Source organism: Perca flavescens, chromosome 8 (genome assembly GCF_004354835.1).
Source record: "Perca flavescens isolate YP-PL-M2 chromosome 8, PFLA_1.0, whole genome shotgun sequence".
Lineage (NCBI taxonomy): Eukaryota > Metazoa > Chordata > Actinopteri > Perciformes > Percidae > Perca > Perca flavescens.
The window spans coordinates 21538712-21553335 of record NC_041338.1 but is presented as its reverse complement, the minus strand read 5'-3'; the positions used below and the strand labels follow the sequence as shown (position 1 = coordinate 21553335).

At 39.7% G+C, this 14624-nt stretch overlaps 1 protein-coding gene across 2 annotated transcripts in view; it reads right to left on the bottom strand.

Annotated features, from left to right (window-relative positions):
- The window catches only part of syt7a (synaptotagmin VIIa), a 71859-nt gene extending 58588 nt beyond the window's left edge, over positions 1–13271 (bottom strand). For both annotated transcript variants that reach the window (XM_028584158.1, XM_028584160.1), the window contains exon 1: positions 13060–13271. In XM_028584158.1, coding sequence (XP_028439959.1) covers positions 13060–13093 — 34 coding nt within the window. In that variant the 5' untranslated portion in view covers positions 13094–13271. The remainder of the gene's footprint in view (positions 1–13059) is intronic.
- Positions 13272–14624: the final 1353 nt, after the last annotated feature.

Here is a 14624-nt window from a genome sequence, read left to right as displayed (position 1 = left end):
CCTGGCAACAGGTACTTTTTTTAGTATCACCTCCGTCGAGGATCCAAGCAAGCTGAGGCGATACCAAAAGGTGACGTGAAAACCTGCAGACTACTGATTGGTCGGAGAGAATCATCACTATATATAAATATGTGAATTGGACAGCTGCGTCCAGATTTATATATTGTGTGCTTTAATCACGGTGTTTGCTGCTTTGTTTATATGCTTAATACGCTAAACTATTTGTGTTGTCCCATGGCGTTCGGACGTGTTAGTTACATCCTACTCTGGATAAGGTTAATACATTTTTTCTTTAAATTTCTTCGTTCAAAAGATCAGAACTCTAGTGACACACACAGGAGCTCTTAGTTGACTAAACTAAACTTTCCTGCCATAAGTTTGAATCTCATGTTGGTTTTGCCTTACCTTGTGTGTATCTCTCTCCCTTTTACTAACCACACACACACACACACACACACACACACACACACACACACACACACACACACACAGATGCATATATATACTGGTGTCTCCTTATTATTATATTTAAAGATGGATTATGTGTGTATGTGTTGTAATAACAGTTGGTTATGATGGGTCAGTGCTCGGATTCACTCCTTCACTGTTCACTTTATAAACGTGAATTAGCCGATTAATATCTGCTATTTTAAGAGAACACACCCCTTTGAGACTGTATCCACAGTTCAGTTATTGGTCCCGGAGTCCAGAGTGGTGTCTTGTTTATTATTTATTCAATTTGATACATTTATCAATATTCACAACTTTATTTATATTGATAAAATACCTTTAATAAATGTGAATAACTGAACCTGTGCCTCCTAAATCCCAAAAGCACTTATTATGTGTTTGCCTTCAGAGTCAGAGTCTGTTCAGAGGGGGATTTCAGAATGAAGCCATCATCAAATATTTACTGTAATTCTTAAGAAATGCTACTTCTAAAAAAAAGTCCTAATTATGAACATTCTCCCTATCATAGCATCAGTTTCTCACAGCTGTTCTCATGCACCAATTTTACCTCCTCTAGCAACATGCTTAAAGCTTCTTCTCGCATATTTCATGTTTCTGCCACTTTGTCCTCACCTCCTCCCTCTTTTGCTCTGTAATTAAGCCGTGTGAATTGGAGGACAATGGACTCAGAAACAAGGGTGGAACAGATATACCCCAGGGTAAAATGGTGTGAGAGGCAGATACTATGTCTCTATGCATGCATTATCCATCTTTATGATAGCTCAATTAACAAGTGAAGACCTCCATCATCTCGTTAAGAGTGTGCTGACCGTCACTGGTGGGCAAACAATACACTGTCATTATCAAATGGATAATCACATATAAAACAACATAATCAAGCACAATCAGTCTCATATTACAGCTCACAAACGTAACGATCCGGGGAGGAAGATCACCACAGGCAGGATGCACTGTAGAGTCAGCACTCTGGATGATAGCATGACAATTATTTTATAGTGTTTTTGGCATTCAGGCTTCTTGTTTTGATTATATAATCAACATGCTTATGTTGGTGGTGAGTGAGCTGAGCTGAATTACAGTGCATTCTGGGAGCTCTCTGTTTGACCTGCGTGTTTGTTTTTCCAGGCTGTGCGGCAGGATCCTGCCTGTACCCAAATATCCTGAGCGCACCATGGGACTGGAGAGTCAAGATTTCCTTGTTTACTTGTGCAAATGCATGTCTGAGGGCATTTGAGCATGTGCCAACTCTGTGGGCAAATAGACTCCCAGAGTGAGTGGCCAAATATTGAAATATCACCCAATGTCAGGACTATTGGAGTGTATAATTTTTTCGCCTTTTATGACTCATTAAGGGTATCAATGGCCCCTCCCAAGCTTGAGAGCCATAATCACTAAGAAGGGTCTTGGGGCATTAATCAATGAGGGTTGCATATACAAAAAATTATCTGTGGTTGTAGAAAAGCACTGCTGTTCATTAGCGTGAGAGAGAAAAAGAGGGAGAGATATTTCTATAGAACGTCAGATTTGTGGACAAGTGGCACAAAAGGCACATTTCAGCTTTGTAGCCCAGACCAATCAGAAATGTACTGCTTGGACGAGCCAGCCCAATCTGCTGTGTCTCAGCTCTACTGAGTCCGGGGCTGAGCACTCTCAGCTCACTCCCATGCATGCACAATTGCTTGCATCCAATTCATTGTGCTCTTCCAGCTGCACCAATTCACGCCGCTGCCAAGGTAAACATAGGATGATAAGCCTGCAACCGCAAAAAGTTAGATGGCTGGTGGCGAATCAAGAGGAGCAACAAAAACAGTAATCTAGATCATGTTTGGAGATGGAGTGGGAGGAGAGTGAACAATAACAAGAATAAAAGTAATTTGATCTTTTTGTGTTTATAACAGGTACTCTAGTTAGACTGTGAATGGGGTAAGCATTGCTTTTCTTTAGCTAAACGTTCAGTCGATGAATCCCAAGCCCCCCTGCTTCCCCAGGTTTTCCATTTCCCAATAAGTCATGTGAATCCAGTGTAGAGAGTTTCTTTTGTCTGTCAGGTTTTCCCATCATCTGTCCTTCCTGCCTGTGCTCATTACTCCTAGTTCCTGCTCCTCCTCCTCTCCCTCTGCTCCCTCCATCCCATTCTCCTCAAAGAGTTCTAGTGGGCCATCACAAGCACAAAAGATGCCAATTTTAAACAAATTAATTCACCTAAAGCAGATGTGAAACGTAAATGTGTCCACTAAAATGTTATCTTTTTCACTACGCCAAAATTAAATAGAGCAAAATGAGGACATACTGATAGCTGTTGCTGAAAATATATCTTTCTATCATCTTCACTATGCTTCTGGTAAAAGTTTGAGTAAACTCTCCCCACACAGAGAGACACACACACATAACTCTCTTGAATCCTATCATGACCCAGCCCCGTTCTGTTCTGTTCTGTAAAACAATAGCTCCCTCTTCTTCTTCATCTACAGTATCTGTGTATTTTCTAACTAGTCCTGATGCGGCCACAGAGTGAGAACAGCTGTAATGGAGGAGGGTATTGCAAGGACACACAGAGCGCTCGCTTCCATCTCTCGTATTTTAACCTCACACTGCCACAAGCTACCTCCTTGGCTTGAGCGCAGGGGAGACAGACTTGGACGACTGATCCATCAGGTCATGTAGCTACAGTTATGGAACAGTGAGTTGACTTAATACAGGGAGAGGGCCTATCTATACAGCTAGCTAGATAAGGCAAATGAAGGAAAAATATCTCTTGCCCTGCTGGTCACCACTGAAGCAGGGTAATAGGGAGATGAGGCAGAGGGAGGAAGGAGAGAGGAAGGAGGAACAAGGGAGAAACGCTCAGGCAGCCAAGCTGAGGAGATGGCACTCATACAGTCCAATCTGTCAGTCTGACTACCTTGCCAGATACAGGGTGGCTCACACAAAATCCCACACTTTTTGGTAAATACCAAGAGACAGGGCGGCTACACACACAAACACAGAAATGAATGCACACGCACAAGCTTGTGGAACATGCTGTACTGAAACATACAGCATGATACATCTTCTGTAAAAACGTTCACTTTGTTTTTCACCTGTCTTCCTTTTCACAAAAAAAGTGTTGGCATTGTGTGGGAGCTATTTTTGCTACGAAGTCTTTTTTCTGTATACCTTTCTTCCTTTACCACATTTTTTTTAAACTATTAAAACATTTTTAATTGGAACTAACTAACTAACTAGGGGATCAGACGCTATTTGACCATTCAAAAAGCAGTTATGAGTTTTCTGGCTCCTTAAGCGTATTACTTAGGGCAGTTTGTTTCAATCTAAGCTAAGGGCCGGGATGCCCTTGGGGATGGATGATGGTTAAGAAGATACAATATATCAGCAGTGTCCCTGGTTTGATTCCAGTTGGGGACCTTTATTGCACATCATACCCCTTACTCTCTCATTTCCTGTCTGTCTCTATTCAATCAGCTGTCCAATATAAAAATACAAACATTAAGGGTCATTTGTACAGTGTCGTACACTGCGGGTCAGCTCTGCAGGGTCTGTTTAAGATGAGTACAATTACAGTCTGTAGCTGTCAAATGCTTTGAAACCATTATTACAGAAGCTATTACTTTTCATCTGTGTAAAATCATGGCGTGGAAAGCGTTAATTACTCGTTGGAATGGTAATTATGTCTGTCAACAAAATAATTGGCCAAGAATTTACTGGGAGTCTTCGACTGAATGCGATTGTGTGACCACTTGAGGTTTAATGTGAGCATTAGTGTTGGTGAATGTGTTTTAGGATGACAGATAGGAAAAAGGACATTTTTCTAAAAAGTAAAATAAAATAACATCAATGGAGCATGAACATATTAAACCAGAGGCGAAACATGTGAAACAACAACAGTAAGAGCTGGGATTGACTTGACTGGCCACCCACAGGGTGAACTCTTGACCTCCTGCAAACAAAGTCATCATACGTTATCACGACTCCACACACCATTGCTCCAGAGAGATAATGCCACAGAGCACCCCAGCCACCTCAGATCTTTCAGCACCTTGGTGCTCCAAAACACTATGGCAACTGCTCACACGTGTAATCTCTCCTGGGTGTGAGATGCAAACAGAGCTAATATGTTTGACGAGACAGCAGTGATCACATTTCCAAGTGACTCCTTGCATCCTGCTGGGATAACCGAATAAAGAATGTTCTCAGCAAACCACAATCCCCCTTTCCAAACACTTGATCCTAAGATGACAAGCACCGGGCTATCCATTATGCAATAGTCTCCCTTTCTTCATCACTAATCAAAACTAGAGCAAATTCTCTGGATGGGATTAACGGGTTCTTACTCTTGTCTCTTTGCTCTCAGAGGACAGAGAGGTGGTAAGATGTACCTGCAGAGCTATTGCATTTAATCTACAGAATGCATCGTAGCAACGAGACAGCAAGGGTCAATGAGTGGTGGTGGTGGTGGTGGTGGGGGCAACAGAGAGAATAAGAGAAAGAGACTGCCAAGAGAACATGGATCAACACAACGAGTCAGGATGGTTATGTAACAGCATACATGAAAACGTTCACTTCACATGCACACAGATGCAGTATAATCATAAACATAAAAACAAATTACCACACTGCCTCTGAGTCAAGAATGTAAAAACTTACAAAATTATCAAGCCATTCCTGACATACATTGAGGATTTAAGAGACTATTAAGTTTTAGAAGAGCGGTGTGAAGCCATATTACAAGCTCTTTTTATCTCTTCCTTTCCCTCCACTACTTCCATTCTTCATCCCTCCCCCATAAAATCCCCGATCCCAGACTAAACCAATCCGCTGTCACAGACCCTTCATTCTTTACTATGTATCCTCACTGTTTTTCCCGTTAAACACACACACACACACACACACACACACACACACACACACACACACACACACACACACACATTCACTCAGGGCCTCCTCTCCTCTGTTTGACCTTGACTGGCTAGCACTCCAGGGCTTGTTCTTTGCTTCTCCCTCTCCCTCTGTCTCTACTGCTCTCCACATCTTTTCACGCTGGCCTCCACTCTATTGTCTGCCTCTCTACCTCTTGCTTTCTATCACTCTTCCCATGACCGGCTGATGTTAACCGGCGTTGTCCTTTTTCCTCGTCCTCCCCAAGACACAGAGGAGAAAGAGACAAAACATGGCAGAGAGACGAGAATTAAAACCCAGTCAGCTGAGAGAGAGTCCACCAGAAGAATAACTGTATCAACAAGTCTCAAATATGGATCGTGTCTGATTTCTTATACTGTGTAATAAAAAAAAAACGTGCATCATTAATTTGATATGAGGTCAAACAAGTGTAATAAAATAAGTCTGATACAGTATACAACATCACCTTACATTACATAAGACTAACTTCACGTTATGTACAGTAAGTGTGGTATTTCAACCATACTATAGGGTTATCAATAAAAAGTCATTGATTTTTTTCTTCTATTCTTCACAAATGCAATTTTATTTCTTTGCAACGTATATTGCTTGATGATTCAAAGTGTGATTAGGCTTTGCTCTAATCAGCTGATACGGCTTCCTGTGCAACCGAGGAGGATGATGAGCTCTCTCAGTGGAACAGTGAAACAGCAGGTCCAAATCTGTTTCATTGCAGGTGTTCCTACAAAAGCATCTAATTGCCTCCATTGCAGCATTGTAGCCTGTTCCTCTGACTCCAGTGATCCTTGAGATTTTTCCAGTGGCTTAGCTCACAACATACATCTGTATAATAAATTGGAGCTGTTAACTGTTTGACTGTTCATTCAAAGCTAAATAAACCTAAGCTCAAGTGATGAAGTGATCTATTAAATGTCAAATGGGCTGATTTATCGCTCTCTACAATTACGCTATTCCTCTGCCAATTTATGTACCTTACATATCAAAAAGTCTCTGATGCAATTATGTTCATCAATCTGATGCTCACAGACTGAATCTACTGCTTTTAATTCAGGCTTTGCTGTAAAATATGACATTTTCATTGACTCAACATCTGATATCAATACAGCGGGCTGACAAGACCACAGAATAGCTTGTATGCTTTAAACAATGTTAGCCAGAGAAAATAAAGGGAATCATGAATGAATATGTCCATCTTCCTTTTAGGTTTGATCAATATTAGATCTGCCACCTCTTAGTCGATTAGTCGACTAATCGGTCGTTTTGGTCTTAGTCGACTAAGATTTCTTTAGTCAATTAGTCATTTTTTTATGCTTATTCATGCTTAATTACTTATTTCCAAGAAACTTCTGAGCACATTTATGGTAAACACAAGATTTAAAGTGGTGCTTTTGCAGGATTAATTGTGGAGAAACTCAGTTTTACAGATGGTTAATTAACTACATTTATATTGTGCTTTTCTAGTCTTAACCACCTCTCAAAGCGCACAGCTCTGTCAATTAAATCAACTAATCGATTAGTTGACAAAATCGTATAAGTGTTAGTTGACTAAGAATTTCTTTAGTCGAGGACAGCCCTAATCAATATAGATAATATAGACTTGTTGAATGCAGCAAAGCATAGTATTTTTCTTTTTCAATTCATTTTGCTCTAAGAGGCATGGACATTACAAGACTGCCAAAGCAATCCCCCCCAAATAATTTTCCATATCACATTAGTAAAACAGCCATGAAGTAGCAGGACATCATCAATTTCTACAGGCCAATAATAACAAAGAGGTTAGGAACTCACAGACCACTGCTGATACTTCACACCATGTTAAAGACTCCACAGAAATTCCCTCAGTTTCCCATTACATTTCCTTTGATGCACACTAAGAATTGTCATACACCACCAAGATAGTACACTAAGAACTGCCAAACCCCCAGGCGCAATGAAGGCCTTTTCATTTAGGGGTAAGTGGCTATAGTAAATCACACCTATACAAAAGCTTTAACCACACCTTTGAAAATGTATATAAGAGCATTTGTATGGCTGTCACCTGTCATTTGAAAGGCAGTAACAAAGCCAGGGGCCCACAACTGAAAATGGACCAATAAAATCCAGTTGGATTATTTAATTTTAACAAGAGCCAAGAACTACAGCCATGCTAGCAGCTCTGTTAGGCTGCACAGTGGTTCGTCAGCATGCTAATATGCTCCCACTGTCACCAATATTGCCATCTAGAGTGGCTAAAACAACGGAATTACGTCAGAATTAGGTCCTTGGAACAAAGGAAAATGTCCATAAACTATATATATATATTACATTCATAGTATTCCTCCTCTTTTAATAACATCAAACCTTTTGGTTGCATTTTAGGATGCCAAAACAAATAAAGTCTACATGAGGATTTCTCTTAGTGCAGGCACACATGCCAAACTTATGTCAGTTAGATTTGTTACTCCTGGCCGGAGATTTAGACTCCAGCCCAAATCCATGGCCAGAATCAACCTAAATCAATAGTTAAGCTGACGTTTTACTATATATCATATTCAAGTGGTAGTGTGGGATGCCAGAGTACAGGACCACACGTCTATTAAATTTAGGGCAATTTGTCCCTGATGCACAAACTCTGTCTCCAGACTTAGCACTACAAAAAGCAAGAGATAACAAAATGTCCAAACACAGAAGGATAATACTTTATGCTGCAAAGCAAACAAGTGAAGCTCGCCACCATTTTTTTTTTTTTATTTCTAGACTTATCGTAACTGTACTTTTCTGCACTAGACTGAACCAAACTGGACTTTGCAATAAGACAACAAGGTAAAATGTCATAAGGTGACATTGCTCTACAATCAGAGGCTATAAAACTATATTACTGATCCACCGCGTGTTGTCAGTTATACAGATCAGGGTGATCACATGCATAATACATGCATACCATAGGTAAACCCTCAGAATAAGTCTATCCAAACCTAACCTGTACCTTAACCATTTTCTCTGGAATTGATCAATAAAGGCATCAGCGCCTGTCCAACAAGTCTTTTATAGTCAGTTCATCAAAACAGTCATCAATAGATGAAGCTGGACAGCTCTTCATTCACTGGTCTGTACTGGTCCCCCGCTGTTTGACAAGCTGAAAATCGCACTGTTTCTGTTGGAAAGAAACCCTTCAGTTTATGGCTTAAATGTCTGCTGAAGAGGGAATAGAAGTGAATCTGTGTAGCACAGAAAATTCACAAGTAGGGACAGTCTTCTACTTGTGCATGGGGTGATGATGCCGCCTGCATGATTTTTCACACTTGCTGGTGATAGTTAAAAAGGAGAAACACACACTATTATGTGTAAAGTCTCATACTAACCCAATACTTTATTCACTGAGATTAGAAAAATCTGGTCTATTCATAATTATCATTCATTAAGAAACAGTAGGTATTGATGTGAGAAAATCTTTCTTTAAAAAGCGATTTAAGGTTGTAATCTAGATACAGACATGTAGAGATGAAACAATTTATTGATCAACAGAAAATGAATCTGCAACTATTTTGATTTTAATTAATCATTTTTCAAGCATAAATTCCAAATATTTCCTGGATCCAGTTTCCATGTGAGGATGTGCTGCTTTTGATTGTCCAATATGACAGCAGACTGAATATCTTCGGGTTTTGGAAGGTTGGTCGAACAAAAAAAGAAATTTGAAGATGTCACCTTGGCCTCTAGGAATTTAAACGTGCAGTTTGTTTTATTGTCTAGCATTTTAGAGAATAAACTATCAATGAATTGATGATAATTATTACTTCCCGCAAACAAAGATTTATACTTAACCTAAACTCTATGACATCCAACCCCTTAGAGCTCTAAATAGCTTTTTTTCTGTTGCATGGGCTTTTCATTATTTGGTTTTTAATAGTCAGTGGTTGTTCACATCTTTAGCGTTTTAGTACTCTGAAATACTGTTTATTATGCCTATTCGCTAATGTGTTTAGTCTCAAAAAAGTAAATTCCTGTTTTTGCCAAAGGAAACAGTAAAATGATGACTGCCACACCCATCGAAAACTGGAATCTTGTTTTTTTTTCCTTTTTAGTTTTGTGATAAATCAAATTAATCTGCTGAGTAGACTACACATAACCTAAATGCATTCTTAAACGGAACTCCCCATTAAAGAGTCAAATCTTTTTTATAATTGTTATTTTCACCATGATAAAGAAAAGTTGGCTGGATGGTCTGAACATCCCCAGGTTGTCTGTTAATGGCCTACAATCAAACCCTACAGGAGCCCACACTGCTGCATTCTGAACATCAGTTAGTAGTCTAAATAGTTGTTGAATGTTTTCCAGTGGGTGTAAATAACAAGCCATTTAGCCATCAGACTGAAGAGACGATAGTAGGGTGCCACTCGCAGCATTCACCCCTTTTTGACTTTCTACAATTTACTTTTTTATGTTCAGTATTGATTTGAGCCCACATCCAGTCTTTTTCAGATGTGTATTTCACAATAGCTAGTAGTTTGTGTGATTGTCAGGCTCACATATGATCTACCAGTTTGTCCTCACCCCCCCCCCCCCCTTCTCCTTAATCCTTTGAGGCCATAATCAATATATCCCTGGTAGACCCTTCGCCATCTCCCTGCCACTCCACCTTGAGACGCAGTGTGAATTTAAAGGCCACAGCAGTGCGGCGAGGGAAACACCCGCCGGAAAGGAACACCCACTCACATAAATCAATTAAAGGCATGCCAGTCAAGTATTGAACTCCTCATTTAAAGGAGTATCCCCAACACATTACTAGTCAGCCTACTCATAACTTTGTTACTTTACCTGCAGTCTAATAATCCCTGGAAAACCGCCTTTTTTTTTTATCTTAGCTTGGGCCAAATACCCAACATGTCTAGCAACAGATTTCAGGTGCATTCACTCTCACCATCTTGCATTTAATTACTTCAGAACCTCACACTAATGCTCACTCCTAATTCTCCTCCCTCATCTAACACCTGCTACTAACTAACATGACCTTCTGGGTCTTGAATTCCTATACACTATACAGTCTATTATGCTCCAGACATTTCCCTTTGCATCCCTCTTTGACCTTCAACAAGGAAAGAGCTAGCAGCGCTAGCAGTTCTGTGAGGCTGTGTGCTTAGGCACAACTGTGCTTTGAGTTAAATGTTAATGTTGGCATGCTAACATGCGCACAATGACAATGCATGCTTATGTTTAGCAAGTAATGTTTACCATCTTAGTTTAGAGTGTCATGCTGCATTGACGTGCTCATGGGATGGTCCCATTTTTCCAGACTTGGGAAGTTGTTGTTTCGACCTCGGTGTGTTCATGAGCTTAAAGTTGTTATGTGGGAAAAAGACATGGATGCTACAAAGAAGATGTGTTTGAACAATATATTGATAGCTGTTTCCAGTAGTTATTTCCAGTTTGATCGATGGCGCGCTAAATGAAGTCATAAAATGATGAGGCCAAAAATGTCAACCTATTTATAACAAGTGATCAACCATGGATCTATATTAATAGCTGGATACCAGATCCCAAAATGGCGCCTATTCAGTTCAATGGAGTTGCTCGTCTGGCATACATGCCAAAAAGTTTCTAAGCTTCCGGGTTTACTTCCATGATATGCAGCCGACTAAATATGCACAGTAGTTTTTCTGGGGGCCTGTGATCAACAGACATTAGGGGCATGATCAGCCCCAACAAAATATACCAAAACGTTTATTTAAACTGAAACGGTGGTGCATTTCACACCCTGTTGTGTGCGCAAGCGCGCTGCCTTTTTAATACCACAAGTTTACATACACGTCGCTGCTGATTGGGTAACACCTCTGACCAAACAAGAGAAATCGCACATCAAAGCCCATTGCACGAAACCAGAAACCGTAGTAAAACAGTGCACACCGTTTTGCGTTTGAACATGCCCTAGGATTCATTCTCTGGGGAACATGAATGTCTAGACCAAATTTGAATGGAAATCAATCTAATAGTTGTCTGGACGAAGGTGGCGGGTCGACCGGGCAACTGACTGATACTGGCTTCACAAGACTTTGTTAATAATCTGGGAATTTGGATGGTAGCTCACCTCCCTGAGCTGTGAATGGACTCAGCAGCTGAAAACCATGTGCAATCCTGTCAACACTTTCAGGTAAAGAAAAAAACTAGCACCAACTGGAACACGGCTAGCTAATGTTAATTAGCCTAGTTACTTGCAAGTAAAATGAAGGTATGAAATTTTGTTTCAATTAGCATCAGTATGGATGACAAAAAAATGATAGGCTAAGTTCAGTTGGCATCTAAAATATCCTGACTTAAATGTGGTCAGCAAATTACTTAGCTAGGCTATTGCTAGCTAGTGACAACTCGCAACAGTTAATAACAAAATACACAGTAGAGCTATAACCATATAAAAAACATACACTTATTTAATTATTATTCATTACTATTTCTATGGCTATAGTAATAATGTAAGATAATGTTAGCTAGGAGGACTTTTTTTCCAACTTTTTTTATTTAAATTTTAACAATAGCTAGGAGGACTTTTTAAGCCTAACTATTCCCTTAATTTTATGGGACTGCAGTCAGTTTGCGACCTTACTGAGATGTCTTACTGAATAGGACAAAAATCACTTTCAAAAACTTTTTTGGACGTAGCTTAAGTGTTTCTAGGCTATCTTGTCCTTTTCAGTCTTTTTTAAGGGCAAGCTACATTTGTATTTCTGTAAACATATTACAGCTGGTGGTTCTCATCGCCAGCTACCGTCCTCTTTCTACCCACGGATGCTGTTGCTCGCACACATCTCAGTACAGTATCATATTTTTGTGTGGTGAGATCACATCACAGGAAAATGAACAAAAATGTCTCCTCCCACTCTGCTTTTTGCTTTTTTTTTTACACCCCCTCCTCCCCTCTCTCCTCGGTCCTCGGTAGCAGCAGGTGTTATTCTCCTCTAACCTGAAGATTTAGGTGGTAATTAGCATTACCTCTTAGCCCCAGAGAGCTTTTTATGATTCATGGTAACAGCAGGGGACACGAGCCGAGTATGTTTCTGGGCACCCGAAGAGAGAAGAAATCACGCCTCAAAAACACGTGGGAGAGATTACTCAAATATGCCTCCTTTGTACCCTCTTTACCCCCCCCTCGCTGCTGCACGGTTATCTCTCCCGCTAAGCAATAAACTGCATTTTGTTAGTATTTTTTTTTTCAGGATGTCAGGAGCTGTGGAGCACCATACACTTAGGTTTCATTGTAGCTATATGCTTTGACCTTGTCTTATGTTGCCCTTAAGTAGGTATTGTACATTTCCAAAAAATTAACAACACAGGGCAATGCACACCGGCAAAATGATGCATAAGTGGCTCTGTCTACAACAGGTTCACAATTAATCGTTCACGGTGCATTGGAATAAATGCAGGATTTGGGCAAGCGATAAGCCTTGTCCTAGGAGACAATTAACTGCACTGATATTACATAATGACAGCCCACACTTTCACTAACATCACCGGTCCATGTCAAAGGAGAAGGCTGTTTAAAAAAAGATACAGCCTACATGTTGTGACAGTAGGCTGCATCCCCAGCTTTTCATGTCAGGCAGTCACCTCAAAGAGAAACAGCGGGTCAGAAATGAAACACCTTGAAACTGTCAGGATGATCTTCGCAAAGAGTGGTAATTCTTGACAGGATCTTACCTTTGCTATTGTCCTCTTCCCTGTTCAGATACATGGCTGTTACTTCACTCCGAGGCAAATACGATGGCGTTGTCTCAATTATTTGTTGGTACTCCTCTGGCGTGTATCGTGAACTCCGCTGATGGTTTGTAGTAGTAGCTGTTTATTGTTTTGTTGCTCCTCAACAGCCTCTCCTCTCCTCCTAGTGGATAGTGGGCTAACCAGTTTGAGACTCTCTCTCTCTCTCTCTCTCTCTCTCTCTCTCTCTCTCTCTCTCTCTCTCTCTCTAATAACCACCGGTTCACTCTCAGAGGACAAAATGGGAAAAAGTTGTTTAGTTGTTGTTTAGAAGTCTTTATGATCTGCTGCCATGCACGTGCGATTCTTGATTGTGTTTGTACATCCATTTGTCATTTAAAAAATATTGCCTTGCGCGTTATGAGGAGCGCATATAGAGCCCACCCATGGGATTTAGACAAGGCTTTGCACCCGAGTTGCATGGCTTAATTGGGAATCTTGTTAGTGGTGCAAGAAGTACTATCCAGATCTTTTAATGAAGCAAAAGTGGAAAAGTACCAAAGTACTCAATTACAAGCAGTAAGTCCTGCATTCAAAAATAAAGTAATATTTAAGTAGAACATAGATATATTAACGGTAAAAGTAATAATCATGCTAGAATGTTATTGTATATACTGTATTATTCTTATGTGTTTCTATACATTTCCAACGTGGTCCCAAGATGTTAAAAGATGGTCACAAAACCTGTTTATATTTCATCTTACAAACTACCACTCAAAGAAATAGCAATATACTGGCTTATTATAACGGATTCATTAGCATTCCAATATATTACCAGGTTACTGCCTTATATTCAGTAATTGTAATTCATTGCCAGCTATTTTGATTATTGATTAGTCATTTATCCCTCAAAAATAAAGAAAAGACAGTAACAAAAAATATCTATGATTTATTTAAAATAAACATGTTTGTTAGATAAAACAATACATTTGAAGATGTAACCTTGGGTTTTGGAAAATTGTGATTGATTTGTTACTTTTATGTAAACTAATCAATTAATTGATTCATTGAACAAAATAATCCACAGATTAATCGAGAATGATAATAATGGTTAGTTGCAGCCCTAAAGGAAAATACTCATGTAAGTGGAAGTACTTCAAAACCGTACTTGTGTACAGTATGTAAAATCGAGTATTTTATCACCCAGTATTCAGGCTGTCTGACATCACACAGAGGCCGCAGCCCTGCAAGTGGTGAAGGAACTATTTGTCTGTGACCTTGACTTAGTCCTAGAAAAATCCAGTCATGAGGCAATTTAAAACAATTTCTTTAATTACTTTTCCTTCTTGTTCTCAGAGCAAATTTCCAATTTGTGATGGAACTTCTTGTCATACGAAGCTGGCAGACGGAGACATGGGACATTATAAAATAAATGGGATAAGCCATGACAGTTATTAAAAGTACAGCACAAGGCCATCATTACCATGTTACCATTTGGCAGAATTGGTTTTAAACAGAAGATGTGTAATTCATCTATGTAATGAAAATTATTACAATAAGCACTAACC